The sequence below is a fragment of the Neophocaena asiaeorientalis genome, unplaced genomic scaffold (genome assembly GCF_003031525.2).
Source record: "Neophocaena asiaeorientalis asiaeorientalis breed wild unplaced genomic scaffold, Neophocaena_asiaeorientalis_V1.1 scaffold226, whole genome shotgun sequence".
In the NCBI taxonomy this organism is placed as follows: Eukaryota; Metazoa; Chordata; class Mammalia; order Artiodactyla; family Phocoenidae; genus Neophocaena; species Neophocaena asiaeorientalis.
In genome coordinates this window covers 12,166,335-12,182,331 of record NW_020173037.1, presented here as the reverse complement: position 1 = coordinate 12,182,331, position 15,997 = coordinate 12,166,335, and the positions used below count along the sequence as shown (strand labels likewise).

At 35.2% G+C, this 15,997-nt stretch overlaps 1 protein-coding gene across 1 annotated transcript in view; it reads right to left on the bottom strand.

The window, feature by feature from the left end:
- Positions 1-959: 959 nt before the first annotated feature.
- The window catches only part of MCMDC2 (minichromosome maintenance domain containing 2), a 36,053-nt gene continuing 21,015 nt past the window's right edge, over positions 960-15,997 (bottom strand). Inside the window, exons 10-14 of the mRNA XM_024742642.1 lie at positions 14,369-14,535; positions 13,678-13,857; positions 10,707-10,849; positions 6,945-7,054; positions 960-1,228 (exon numbers count right to left, since the gene is read on the bottom strand). Of these exons, the coding sequence (XP_024598410.1) occupies positions 1,062-1,228; positions 6,945-7,054; positions 10,707-10,849; positions 13,678-13,857; positions 14,369-14,535 (767 nt within the window). The 3' untranslated portion in view covers positions 960-1,061. The remainder of the gene's footprint in view (positions 1,229-6,944; positions 7,055-10,706; positions 10,850-13,677; positions 13,858-14,368; positions 14,536-15,997) is intronic.

The window sequence follows — 15,997 nt, the reverse complement described above, 5'->3', positions numbered from 1 at the left end:
CTAGGTTTGCCTTCTGAAAACAACACTGTATAGTCTCTGGCACTAGTGGATATTCAGTAAATACTGTTGAATGAACTGCAAGGAAAGAAAGTAGTAAGTGACTTGTTAAAAAGTCCTCTAGAGGGTGAGAGAGCTGTTTGCCTTCACAGTTAAACTCCATGAATTAGCTATTTCTAAAGAATTGATGCATGACAGTGTCTTGGTTAATAAGGTGGCAATTTTATGATGACATTTTCCTTTTAGTGAGTAGAACTGTCTTTTTAATTAAAACTTTGGAAAATAAAAAGGATTTGGGGATTTTACAAGATAAGTATATTTTTGCATGGTGTTCCTACCTTTTCAGAGCAGATATCTTCCCTCCAAAAATGAAGACAGTTTGCAAATTGGTTTCTTTGGCTTTTGGTACCTTTCTTGTAACTAGTTAGGTTTAAGGAGCCAATTACTGCTCCTTGATTCAATGGAACTTACTTCTTTTCATTTAACCTGGTTTAAAAATGGAAAATTTCCAGGGCTTTTCCTGATCCCATAATTAGGACTTCTAAAACAACATAATAGACATGTCAGTATCTAGCATGAAAAGTCCTTACATTGAAGGCTTCTGGTTATATAAATGCTGTTATTTACTCGATCAATTTTTCAGGTTCACAAATGAAGAAAAAAATGGTTTTACTTTGTAAGTAAATATTTAAAGTGTTATTGCCATCTTGTGACAAATAGAGGGAACTACACAAAAGTTACTATTTTTTTTCCATTGCTTAGTTTGCAACATTCTTTATATTTTAATCTGTGGACCACTGGTACACTGGGCTAACCAGAAGTTTTTTTAATAAGATTATCCTAAATTATAAATTTCTGCTGTTGGCTTTGAGATTTGTATTAGTGTTTATTCCATTAGCAATTAATTTGAAGAAATCATATATACTTTTTTTAAATCATATATTTTTTAAGGTGGCATTCTAATGTACCCCTACACACAAAATTACCTGAAGCATTACTTCAAAATCACTCACACTTTTTTCCACTGCTTAAAAAGGAATGAAGGAAAAATTTCCTCAGATTGCCTATTCATCGCTAGCAAAGATAGCTGTCCCAGGTCCATATGTGGCAATAAACTGTTGGAGCTGTTGTTGGCACTGAGTCAGATAGATATCCCTTTGCTCTAAATATTCTTCATTATACAGTTCAAATGGAAATACTGCATTTGGAGCAACACAAAGTACAGCGGCCCCTAAGTGAAGAAGGAAAAAGTATAAATGAGAAAAACAAAATGCTAAATGTGAAATCATATTTTCAACAAAATAGTGAAAGTTTTACAATTAAGTACTGATCTATAGAGTATTTCAATAGCTATTATTTAAAAAAACATTTTGAGACCCAGGAAACAGTTTCAGTAAATGCACAAACTGGTACCAGGGCCAATGGAAGAAACATTGATATTTAAATTTTAAAGTTTGGAAACTAGAAATTTGTCATCCATTGAAATAGCCATTAGTGTTCTGAAGCTGAATAGTGATGTGAGGAGGTGGAAGAAGTAAGGAGAGAAGGTATTGGAAGGTAGAGAAACAATAAAAAGATTATGGAATAGAAGAGAAATAACCTTGCATATATATTTAAATGATTTTTGACAAGGGTGTAAAGACCATTCAATGGGGAAAAGATGGTCTTTCCAACAAATGGTGCTGTGAAAGTGATATCCATGTGCAAAAGAATGAAGTTGGTTCCTTACCTTACATCATAAAAATTAGCTCAGTGAATCAAAGACCTACATGTAAGAACTAAGACTATAAAACTCTTAGAAAAACACACTGGGGAAATGCTTTATGACATTGAATTTGGCAATGTTTTCTATGATATAACACCAAAAGCATAGGCAATGAAAGAGAATAGATAAAATAGGCCACATCAAAATTAAAAACTTTTGTGCATCAAAAGTTACAATCAACAAAGTCAAAAGGCAACTCACAGAATGGGAGAAAATATTTGCAAGCCATGTATCAGATAGGGGGTCTACAACTGAACAAGAAAACAGCCTGATTTAAAAATGGGCAAAAGACTTGAATAGACATTTCACCAAAGAAGATATACAAATGGCCAATAAGTACATGAAAAGATACTCAACATCAGTAATCATTAGAAAAATGCAAATGAAAACCACAATGAGATACCACTTCACACCAGTAAGAATGGCTACTATCAAAACCAAAATAAAACAGAAGAAAGTAACAAGTCTTGGCAAGGATGTGGAGAAATTGGAACCCTTGTGCACTGTTAGTGGAAATGTAAAATGGTGCAACCCCTAAGGAAAACAGTATGGCAGTTCATCAGAAAATTAAACAGAATTACAGATCCTGCAATTTGACTTCTTGGTATATACCCAAAAGAATTGAAAGCAAGGTCTCAAAGAGATATTTGCACACTCATGTTCATTAGCAGCATTATTCACAATAGCCAAAGGCGGAAGCAACCTAAGTGTCCATTGATGGGTGAAGAGATTAACAAAATGTGGTATATATAGATATAGACAACGGAATATTCTTCAATCTTAGAAACGAAATTCTAATGCATGCTACAACGTGGAAGAACCTTAAGGACATTATACTATGTGAAATCAGCCAGACAAAATAGTACAAACATATGATTCCACTTAGATGAGGTACCTAGAGAAGTCAAGTCCAGACAGACAGAAAGTAGAATAGTGCTTGCCAGGAGCTGGGGGAAGGGTAGAATAGAGAGTTATTGTTTAATGGGTATGGAGTTTCAGTTTGGGAAAATGAAAAGGTTATGGAGTTGGTGTGAATGTCCCTTACACCAATAAACTGTATACTTAAAAATGGTTAAGAAGGTAAATTTTATGTATATTTTACCACAATTGAAAAAACAAAACAAAACCAAACCTTTGACTAATATTGCAGAAGTTAAGCTCTTAAATTCTATTTCATTGATTCACTAAATGAGTATCTAAATGTAACTGGCTGGGAGTACAACTGCTGGCCAAGCAGACAGTGCCTACCTTCCTAGAGCTGTCTGTCATTAGTAAACACAAGTAGCCTCAGACTTCTGTGACTGCTCCCTGTACTGCTTTACCTTACCTGAAACCTTGCTGTCCCTTGAGAACACTGCTTTCCTTGTGGCTCTCAAACACCCCACATACCTTAGTGTCACAAGAAAGAGTCAGTGCCTAAATTGCTGCACCTTTGCGGCTTCCAGACCATTCTTTCCTCTTGTTAAAAATCTTTCTTCCTTTGATGCCCAGTGCCACCTGGGCTTTATCATCCTCACCCCTTCCACAGTGAAGTCAACAATCAGCTCTCAGTACTTGGCTCACAATCTTCCTCTGTTCCCTAATACCTGCCATTCAGCGATTTCCATGTGAATGACCCATTTAACTGCCAATCTCCAAGTGTCCTGACCTTTTCCCTCTACCTCCACCACACATTCCCAGAATCAGAGGAAACTAATATCTCCAGAAACTTATTTCAAAACCATGAGTTCAAATGTCCCTCTTCTCTATGCTACCTCCTATGCTTCCAGGTCTTCTATCTCAGAGACCTCCAATCTGCTTCCTTCAATTCACTTCCCTCTTTTACCCAATTTGAGTCCCTCCCTTGCCAGTCCCCACACTCCCTTGCCCCCCCACAACACTCTGCCACACTCATCTATCAAAACCTCAGCTCTGCATGAACCCAGCCATTTACCTTGTGCCTGCATTCAGGCTGCTAGGCAGAAAAACACATAATTGGCATTGCTTGGTTTCACTTTAAATGAATCACAGAAACCTGAGATGGTCAGTTGCACTGCCTGACAACCCTGTTGAGTTTCTCTAACACATTTGCTCTTCTTTCCCCCCGCCCCCCACCCCCCAATGACTATTACATTCCATTCTTTTCTCCTCAAACCTTTCATTTTTAGCTGATGACCTTGTTGACCTTGTGGAGAGTAAAAGACCAAATCTACAGACCTACCTGATTCTGTATCCATTGTTTTCCCTCCTATAAAATGAAGTGACTCTTCTATAAGAGGCCTTTACCTTCATATGTGCTCTGGATCCCATCCCCTCTCACCTTCTTAAGGACTTTACACCTTTGATCTTCCCCTCTTTCTGTAGTTTCATTAGTTTACTTTCTACTGCACATCATATGAGCTATTATCTTCTATCTTAAAAAAAAAAAATCCCTTCCTGGAACACACATCCTTCTCCAGCTAATACCCTATTTCTTTCCTCATCTTCATAGTCAAACTTCTCAAAGTTGTCTATATGTGCTGTCTCCATATCTTCACTTCCTACCCCACCTGAATCCCCACTCCATTGAAATAGTTCTAATCACAACCACCTACAACCTCTAGATGGCCAAATCTAATCTTATTCAAACTCGCAACACATGATACAGTTGACCACTACACTCCTTTCTTGAAACACTCTCTTTCTTGGCTTCTATAATACAACTGCTTCTCGGTCTCATTTGTTAGTTCCTCCTCCTCAACTCCATTTGTAAATATTGGAATTCCTCAAAGGCAGTCCTGGGGTTCTCCGTATAGTCTCTCTCTCTGTGATTTCATCCATTCCATGGCTTTGAGTACCATCTCTGTGCTGATGATCCCTAAATTGTATTTCTAGGTTAGAACTCTCTTCTAAACTCCAGATTATTATATCTGTCTATTGATATCTCTGTAGGATGTCTCAAACTTATATCTATAATTTGATCCCTGCCCCAGCCCAAACCTTTTTCTCTTTCTTCCTAGTCTTGGTAAATGGCACCATGATCCACTCAGTTGCTCAAGGCAGAAACCTGAGAGTTTCCTTAATTCTTCCCTCTCCCCACTGCCCAACTCCTAAATCTAGTTCATAAACGTAACTATTGGTTTTTGCATCCAAGAAAAATGTCCCTGAGTAGGGATTATTTTCCTGCTATGTTTAAAGTAAAATTTAAGGAGCTCTTAACATTGTTTTGCTAAGACTTGAAAAAGAACATACCTAACTGCAACTTATTATGAAAACAAAAAGTAACTAAAGGAATAAAAACTTCATATAGTTTTATTTCTCTCAACAAAAGCTTTCTTATATGCTTCAAGAAAATAGTTATCAAGTGAAAATAGCCATATTCAGTCACAGGAGTCCTTAATATTATAATACCACAGTTTCTAAGTTCAAAGAGACACATTTTTGTCTTCTTACTGAAATCCAGTTGTATCTTAACAATTTTGATGGTGATAGCATGTCACAGTAAAATTGGCAGCATTTTTTCTTCATGGTATGTAAAATAATGTCTTATATTTTATCAAGTATATTTTAAAATATAGAATAAGAAGGTAAAGATAAAGCAAGTTAAAAACAAAAATACATATCCTTCTTATTTAATATTGGTTGAGAACAAGCGATTTTCTCTTTTGGTAGGTAAAACTAATTCAGGATGATAATTAACCTTTTCTGGGGGTTATGAAACTCTAAAACATACTTCAAAAATCTTATGATTGGGGGAAAGTGGCGGGGTGGTGGTGGTGGGATAAACTGGGAGATTGGGATTGACATGTACACACTAATATGTATAAAATGGGTAACTAATAAGAACCTGCTGTATAAAAAAATAAAATTAAATAAAAAAACCTTATGATTCCTCTCCCTAAGCAAAAAGGTAGAAAGCACATGCATATACAAATTTACATATAATTTAGGGATTCACAAGCCCCTAGGACTCTCTCAGTATCCATGGATCCTAGGTTAAGAATTCTTGATTTAGATAATTATAGAACAAAGTTCTAATGTTCTAATGGATCTCTGTGAAAAGTTATTACAATATAAATTGAATCTGAAGCAAATTTAAACATATACATACAGGAAAGTCAGTGTTAATACATCCTTTCACTCCCAGGGTTGGAACTGAAATAAAGTAAAAATCTCACTAAAATAGAGTCGGGAGGCCAGAAGGGGGAGCTCTCATGCATGTACCTCTCAACATCAATACAGATCTCAACAGGAAGAGACATACCCTGCATCTCCAGCAGGAGGTAACTATTGGTTTTTGCATAACTATTGGTTTTTGCACACTACTTTACTACCACCAGCAGGAGGAAGAAAGATTTTCTCCTTGCCCGGCAATAGCGCCACTAAAGAGAGACTGTCACAACGCAGCCAATGAAAAGCCACTATACTTGGAACTCCCAGTTTCCTCCAATGGACTTTCTGTTATAACAACCCTCCCAACTCCACTTCTCCTCTACAGAAGAGTTTCTTCTTTGCTTTACCAGACTTGCATGTGATTTACCATAGTTGCAATGTCCTGAATTGCAATTCTTTCCTGTTCCTGAATAAAACTGTTTTGCTGATAAAATAACTGGCTGTTTTATTGTTTTAGGTTAGCAGAACCAAAGTTTGGTTTGAAGGATGGTAAATCTCATCGAAATTAATGTCTCATATAATTCAAAAAGAACTTTGTGAGGATAATTCTCTTTACTCTTACCTTTAAGAACCCCTTTATGTTTTTATTAGCAAAACCATGATAAGCTCCTTTGATTTCAAATAATTAAATGCTATAGTCACAGTATTATAACTAGCAATTGAGAGAAGGTGGTGATGCAAGATGATCACATTTTCTTTGGCTATGTGTCTAACTCCATTCTGGGGGATTGCTTGACAATTAAATGTTGCATGCTATTTTAAAAGGAAGATAAATTTTAAATCATTTCATGTGTCATACTTTTTTTTCAGAATTCTCTAAGCAATGCAAAAGTTCAAGCATAGAAACAATCATGCACAATTAGGAACTTGATACCAGATAATGATACTACCTGTAAATAATTACTAAATTCAAACAGGACTTACGTGGTAGAAATTTATTATTCTTTAAAATATTGTTTAAAATATATGTAACATCTTAATTTACCAGATTAAGAATATTCAAGTTTAAATATAATTATTGGTAGTGATCACTAATAACTTAATAGATTACCATATTTCAATGTTAGAGATGTTTCAAATAATAAGGCTGCAATAAGTACATCTTCTTTAAGCACTTTATTCCTTAGGTTCAGTCGAGCATGGGCTTCAGATAGGGAAACTCTAAAAAAGAAAACTGATGCCAATCAAAATATGTTGATATTATAAAGATAATATATATTTTGGCAGGAACAAACCAAGATATGTGTAAGCATAAGCCACACCTTAAATATCAGCATATTCTTATTTTTAAAAAATTTTAGTTTCTTTTCAAAGCATTTTTTCCTACCAAGTTGAATAGACTGTTGCAGAACAAGGAAGTATCCTGACTTATTATCAAAAAATTGGTTTCTATCCTGGCTTTTCTTTATTATTCTACACCCCGCCCTCCCCAAGGTCTGTTCAGTTAAATACACAGTTGGAAAAATTAACCTAACTAAATATCTCTTACAGACACATCCTTCGTGTTTTCTCCTAGTTCTTAATCCATTTGAAGTCCTCATAGAATCTTGAAATTTCAGTGTTGGAAGAGATTTTAGAGAGCAAATTTCAAATCCCATCATGTAACTGAATTTTCTCTACAACATCCCAGGCTACTTATTATTCGGTCCCTTTTGAACTTCACCTAGGATTCACTAGGAATCATGAGGCAATCCATTCCTTTATTTTTTATTTTTAAGCTAGCTTTAATGTACTTGAATGATTGCTGGATGTGGGAATCAGAAAACCTGGGTTATGTCTCTAGAATTTACTAGCTGTGTGTTTGTATGAATCATTTAACTTCTGAGATTTTTTGAAGCTCTGCTATAAAATGGGGATAATGATAATTAATAGGGTTATTGTGATTTCAAATAAGGTATTTGAAAATTTTGGGACTCACCCACAAAGATTATATAAATGTAAGCTGAAATTGGTTTCACTGCAATGTATACCAACTGGTCCCTGTTTTGTCTTCTGGGATTACAAAACAAGTCTAATATCTCTTAAATGTGACAGCTCTTCAAATATTCAAAGACAGCTTTTCTAGTTGCTCCATGCTTTATTTTCTCCAAAATAAATATTCCTAGTTCTTTTTTTTTTTTTTTTGGTGCGGGGGCTGCACCACGCAGCACATGGGATCTTGGTTTCCCCCAACCAGGGATGGAACCCGTGCCCCCTGCTTTGGAAGCGCAGAGTCATAACCACTGGACCGCCAGGAAAGTTCCTCCTAGTTCTTTTAATATGTCATGTGACATAATTTTCACACCCCTTGTCATCTTGGCTATTCTCCTTGTGACCAGATTTGGTTAATATTCCTTTTCAGTACAGTGCTACAGGTGTGATTTGATCAGCAGGGTACAGGTGGGGCAGAATTAGCATCTTCTCACTCTTGATACTATGTTCTATTACTACAACCCCAAATCACAGTATTATTTACAGCCATATTACCTTGCTTACTCATATTATATGTAAAAATAATGAAATCTCAAATCTTCTTCATATTAAGCCAGATCACCCCTTTGCAATGTATTCACACTTATACCAGGGAGGTTGGGACCTAATTAAAGACATTACAGGGACTTCCCTGGTGGTCCAGTGGTTAAGACTCCACGCTCCCAATGCAGGGGGTCCGGCTTCAAATCCTGGTCGGGGAACTAAGGTCCCACATACCACAACTAAGCCTGCATGCCTCAACTACTGAGCCCGCATGCTCCAGAGCCTGTGAGCTGCAACTAGAGAAGCCCGCACGCTGCAACAAACACACAGCAAGGCCAAAAGTAAAAAAAAAAAACAAAAGACATTACATTTGTCCTATTAATTTTCTTCTTGCTAGACTAAAATCATAATTTGAGCCTGTGAAGATCTCTCCAGAGTTGTTTATTTACAAATTTGATTATCATGTTCCTGATGTCCTCACCCAAGCTTCTTCTAAAATTGTTGACCAGGACAGAATATGAATACAGCCTTTCAAGGAAAGAAAAGAGCACTGTTCAGCTCCACTTCTCTAGAAAAGCAAGGCTGGTGTTATTAGGTACCTGTCTATAGAAGGAGGAGAAAAAGTCAAGGTTTATGACTCTTCTGAGTAGTGCTTCATTTACTTTGCTATTTCATAAAACCCATCTGCATCTCTAATGTTTATTTCTAAAATAGGAAAAAGTAGAGTTGTCATATTAAAATTAACTCTGCTTTATTCTTGGATCAGTATAGTCAAATGTAAACTGAGGCTATGTGAGTTTAAGTAAAAAATATCTTTTTACTACAGAGAAAAAGCATTGAGAAAATAGGACTTTCAAACCTTTTAAGCTTTGAGTATTGAATATTTGAAATATTACTTCAGAAAATGGAAAGCATTATACAGTTCTGTTTACCATTTTAAAACATCACAATTAATTTCTTCCTTGCCCTATCTTTAGCAATTTTTTAGCTCTATGAAGATAAATATACAGTTGGAGAAATTAACTGAACATATTTATCTCTTATAGTCCTATACTTGTCATATCCTATCAGTCCTTCACTTGTCTTATTTTGTATTGCAGTCATAAAAAGATATTTATTTAATGGATTATTTTACCCCTGGTCCTACTTCATAATTTGGTTGAGATTATACGTTAATCTATATTAAATGAAGTAATGGTCTATCAACAGGGGACTGTTTAAATTATGGTACAGCCAGATGACAACATAGTAAAACTGTAATGCAGCTATTAAAAGAGAATAAGGTAATTCTTTATGCACTGATAGTATGACATCATGATATGTATACCTGCATGATTCCATTTGGGCAAAAAGAGAATATCTATCCTGGGCAAAAAGAGAATATCTATCCACATAGGTATATACCAATTTATATATTATAAAAATATTTTATATAATATATTTAAATAACATATTCATCTAAAATATATAACATAGTCAAATAAAATATGTATTTGATATACATCACATATTTAAATTACATATTTGTATACGCTAGTATTTGAATGAATAATATCTGGAAGGATACACAAAAACTCTTGCAGTGATTATCTCTAGGGAGTGGAATAGTAATAGGTAGGGTTAGCAGGGCACTTCACTCATTATTTTAGACTTTTCTTTCAGTACGTCTGTACTTTACTTTTACAATAAAAATTAGTTTTAAAAAAACCTTTCAAGGAACAATAATACATGAGTGTACTAAAGTATTTAAAAGTACAAGGAACAGGGGACTTCCCTGGTGGCAAAGTGGTTAAGACTCTGAGCTCTCTATGCAGGGGACCCCGGTTTGATCCCTGGTGAGGGAACTAGGTCCCATATGCATGCCACAACTAAGGAGCCCACGAGCTTCAACTAAGGAGCCCGCCTGCCACAGCTAAAACCTGGTGCAACCAAATAAATAAATAATTAAAATAAATTAAAAATTTTAAAAAGTGTTACAGATGTTAACACTTAAAAAAAAATAAGAGTACAAGGAACAATATACTTAATTTTTTTTCTAGGTTCAACTACAAAATATCTAGAATGTAAACAGCCCCATTTTAAAAAACAGTCATTTTCATTTGAATTTAGCGCATTTTTCTCAGACATATCTGATACAGGGTATCCAATAAAAATTAATTTAGTGAAAACAAACTGCTGGAGGTTCAAATGATGCAATACTACAACAGAAGGAATTATTATCACCTTAAATTCTTTTGGAACAAGGTATATTATAAACCAACCAACCAGCAATCAAACAAACAAACAAAAAAAACAAGGGAGACAGTTAATAAAACACATCATTTAAAGGTCAATAATGGTTTTAAAATTGAATACCTACAAATATTTTAATGCAGATGCTGACAGCTTTGATCCACATATAGAATCTGTTCTGATTCTGCGACTTGCTAGGTAATAGCCATGAATCATTCTTTCTGCCTCCAAGCTGAATTCGACATTCAAATTCTTTGCAAAAGCAAGCAGCTAAATTGAAAGTGTGAAAATTTAAGATTCAAACTTTATTATAGAACCTATATTACAAAAATCCAAAGTATACTGTCATTTTTTTAAAAGTTTGCATATTTTATTTACAACAAAATTGATTAAATATCTGGGGCCATCCCAAAGTCACTGAGCACTTTAAATCATAGTCTTATAAAGAATATCACAGTTTACCCAGAATAATCTCTTCCTCACTTTTAGTACAGAAATATTCTGTGCAATGTACTTGAATGACGATCAGATCTTTGCCTCCAGTGGAACAAAGGCTCACTTACAGCCTTTTAGTGGGAGAGAGCTTCCCTCAGAATCTCATTTCCCTTTGAATAGCCTTAATTCTCTGACAGTTTACTTCCATCAGACTATCTCTCATTGGCCCTAGAGCTGCATGCCCTCCTTCCTTCCCTTCCTTTTAAAGAACACAACCAAACACTAGAAATGTACTGTGTTAACTACTATAAAGGTAGGTCTTAGAGATTCAGTAAGATTTTGGGTAGAGAATAAGTCTTCAACTTAATGATTATCACTGTTTTCTCTGAGGTTTGTGCTTTTTTCTTTCTGAGTGATTCCTAGTTCCTTAAGTCCTTATTCTATGACATCATTTCCAGACTTTTCACCATCTGTGTTGTTTTCTGGTTTGTCAAGTCACAGAACCAAAAGGAAAATTCACCCATAATAAAATGTTGCTATTAACTATTATATCTATATTTTATAAATTTTTATTTAGTTTTGGCTGCGTTGGGTCTTCGTTGCTGCGCGCGGGCTCTCTCTAGTTGCAGCGAGCAGGGGCTACTCTTCGTTGCAGTGGGCTGGCTTCTCATTGCGGTGGCTTCTCTTGTTGCGGAGCACTGGCTCTAGGCGTGTGGACTTCAGTAGTTGTGGTACACGGGCTCAGTAGTTGTGGCTCATGGGCTCTAGAGCACAGGCTCAGTAGTTGTGGTGCACGGGCTTAGTTGCTCCGTGGCATGTGGGATCTCCCCAGACCAGGGCTCAAACCCATGTCCCCTGCATTGGCAGGCCGATTCTTAACCACTGCACCACCAGGTAAGTCCCAATATCTATATTTTAAATATAACCTTTTAAAAAGATCTGGATATGTCCTGGGTTGGATATGTCCTGTCTTTATTCTCCTTATACTCCACGATTCCCTGCAGGCCTTCAGGACTGGATAATAATAAAACTATTAATTACATTGGTAGCTCTCTCTAGATTTTATGCTATGGGGCACAGTGATATGCCATCTATATCCCCTTTCAGTAAAGGAACCGTTGTCCCTGCTACTGAAAGTGCAGCACTGGGAGTTAGCATTAGCCTCTAGTTGTCAACTTCTGCAAGAACTACCTACCTTGATGACTTCATAATACAATTTTTGCTCCAGTCGGGCAGGTTTTCTCAGTTTTCCATTTATACTCATCTCTACTTTATGTCTTTGCTCCTATTTTTATTTTTTGAATGCCCATCCTTCCTGTCATCTAAATCTTACCTTTTCTTAAGGCCCAACTAAAATCTCACCGCCTCCTGAAGTCTTCCTAACTCTTGCATTCTACTTGATATCTTTCTTTCTGAATTCATGAAATACTTATAGTCAGCACCACCCAGCTTAGCACTTAAGTTGTCCCTAATTGTTTCATATCTCAAATAATAAACTATTTAAGGAAGAAAAATGTACATTTCTTAGAGAATATAAAAGAACAGAAAGAGGCTCAAATATATAAAGTATTCAGTAAATGCCCGACTAATAAATCCATAGATTTTTTTTGTTTATCTTTCAGGGAAACACTGGGCAAAAATTTCTCCAGGTCATTAGCGTGTCTATATTATTTAGTATCTCAATTCCTAGAGACTACTTTTTTTTATATACTAAAACAAACAAAAAGACCTTATCATAAATATTATTCTTTTTCTGTTCTAATTTATGTGAATAAATTATGCTTATATTTCATTTTTAAATCCACCTCACCTTTCAACCTTTTATCCATGCAATTTGGGCTACAAGGAAGGCAGGTATGAACAAAAAATTTAATGACCCATGGATTCCCACCTCCCAACATTCCATGCCTTTTAGCTATCCTACACAGATACTTTAACTCTACTGTGGACAGATTTCTGAATAGTTAATATTAAAAGGGCTTCACTTGTAAATACCTGACTACCTTTAATAGCTATGAGAAGCATTACTAAATTTGCATCATCTACTCTCAGGTTCTCTGAACATACCACACGTGTTTTCAGGTCAGGACATTAAAATAAATGGGTTTGTGAGTCATGAGAGATATCCCCTATAGTCAGAACTCTGCAGGCATTCATATAAAGTTTCCCTTTGAATAGTCTGTAAAATGTAGAAAGCTGTATACTTATAAAACCTCTCAACATAATGTTTTATAGAAATATTCTATTTTGAATCTTTTCATGGAAATGCTTTAAGCTATGGTGATTCGCTCAGTGGTTCAAAGAATAAACTCAATGTTTTAATATCTATGTCCTTATAGTTTTAAAAAAATATTTATTTATTTATTTATTTTGGTTGCACTGGGTCTTAGTTGCAGCATGCATGTGGGATCTAATTCCCCGACCAGGGGTCGAACCCGGGCCCCCTGCACTGGGAGCATGGAGTCTTACCCACTGGACGGCCAGGGAAGTCCCTATGTCCTTACAGTTTCTAGTTTAATTATAAACCTAAATTTTTTCTATACAATGTCCTTAAAATGCTTAAAAGCTGGAAGCAAATTAGAATAAAAGAATTCTAAATAAGGAAAATTAAATGTTCAAAGGGAGTTTTATTTACATTGAGAAACATTGGCACATACTTTTACCTTTTCAAAATCTTCAGTTGTGAACTGTTTAGAAGCTACATAAAGCAGCCCTTCAGGATCAATGGCTTTCTTTAAAGTATGTTGCACAGTAGGAAGAAGTGGGTGGCAAGGAGATGACTCATTGCAGTTAATCAATAATCCAAATGCCTCTATGAGATTAGCTGGAATCAAACTGCAATCCTACATCAAACAAAAATGTAAAAGGCAAATATTAAACACTTGCATTTTCATAAACACTTCAAATTAACTATTATTTAGAATTATTATTTAAATTATTAGGATTATATTATAATATTAATTAAATTATGAAACTATAATTGTAATAATTATTTTATTATTTGTTATTATTAATTATTATTTAAAGTGATTCCCAAATAGCATGGGAACTTTGTGATAATAAATTTTTCTAAAATGCTTTTTACTGAGTATCTTCTTACACATTATTCATTAAAGCCTCTCCCACTACCTATTCAAATAATAATTTCTAGTGAGCAGACACCTGCTTTGCATGACTAAAAACTGAAAATTTTCAAACAACTGTGTCATTATTTAGTTCTAGTACCCAATTAAGTATAGAAATTAAGCACAGAAATAATAATAAAACATTAAGAACAATAAAAACATTAAGATTAAAATCTGTGACTAAATTCCCACTCTAACACTCTAACAATAAGATACACATATACTTTACCATCTGACCAATTAGAGTATTGGTTTTCTGTACATTTCTTCTTGAAGATGAATCCATATCAAGAAAAGACCAAAAACTGCACTGAACTGGAAAAGTCATTTGCTGATCCATATCATCCCCAAACTTCTTTCCCGAGATGTATACTGTGATGCTTCTACTTTCCACAGCTAAGTCAAAAGACATTATCCATTTGTTATTTAAGTTCACTTTGGTCTATATGTCTATAAATTAATAAATATTATTATACAGAATTTTACAGTCTAAATTTGGATAGTAAAAACACAAGTAAATTTGATTGTTTTGCAAGATATGGCTAAATTAGAGGATCTGCCATAAAAAAGAAGAAGGAAAGAAAAACATTTGAATGTTTATGTGTCCCCTGACGATGAGTATCATCAGTCCAAAGCATGTAGCTAGAATCGTGAATTGGGAGGAATAGGCAGAGAGTAAGGAGAATGGTCATATAGTGCAGGTAGTGCAGGCTTACAAGGGAGGCTGAAATTAAACAATGTTCTGGGGAGTTTTTTGTTTTGTTTTGTTTTTTTCGGCTGTGTCATGCGGCATGTGGGACCTTAGTTCCTTGCCCAGGGATCGAACCCACGCCCCCTGCATTGGGAGCGTGGAGTCTTAACTACTGGACTGCCAGGGAAGTCCCCAACAATGTTCTTTTATGTGCCAAAAAAAATAATAGAAAGTGGGCCATCTAAGTAGGAGTGACTAGGAGAAAATATATCTCAAATTCAACATGTGAGAAACCAAATTCATCATTTCTCCTCCTCAAATGGCTCTTGTGCATTACTCACAATTAGGAGAATCACCACTGATCCACTTAAAACCCAAACAAAAAATGTGGAAACATCCCATTCTCCTTTCTATCCTCCCCTTATGCCTTATAAGCATTCAATCTATGGATTCATTTCTATTCCTAGGATGCTATCTCCCAAATATTTCTCGAATTAGTCTTCTCTCCGTTCACGATAAGAGTTTTTTGTATACGTGTTTATTTTTCTTTTGGATCATAAGGTAAATATATATTTAACTATATAGAAACTGCCAGAGCAGTTTGCAAAATGGTTGTACTATTCTATACTCTCATCAACAATATATGAGAACTCCAACTTCTCTACATCCTTGGTAACATCCGTTGTTGTCGGTCTTTTTAATTTTTGTCATTCTAGTAGCCAGGGCCAGCCACATAATTTGTAGGGTCCAATGTAAAATGAAAATATGGGCCTCTTATTCAAAAAGCAGGGGAAAATGCTTTTTTTTATATAAAGCTTTTTCTTTTAAGAATATTTTATTACTTATAAAATGTAATAGGGGTGATGTGGAGAGATCAGAACCCTTGTGCATTACTGGTGGGAATGTAAAATGGTGTGGCCACTGTGGAAAGCAGTTTGGTGGATCCTCATAAAGTTAAACATAGAATTACCACATGATCCAGCAATTCCACTTATAGGTGTATATGCAAAAGAGTTGAAAGCAGGCACTTAAACACTTACTTTTACACCAATGTTCATAGCAGCATTATAATAGCCAAAAGGTAGAAACAACCCAAGGGTCCATTAACAGATGAATGATTTTTTTAAGTGATTTTATATATATATATATATATATATAATCTTATAT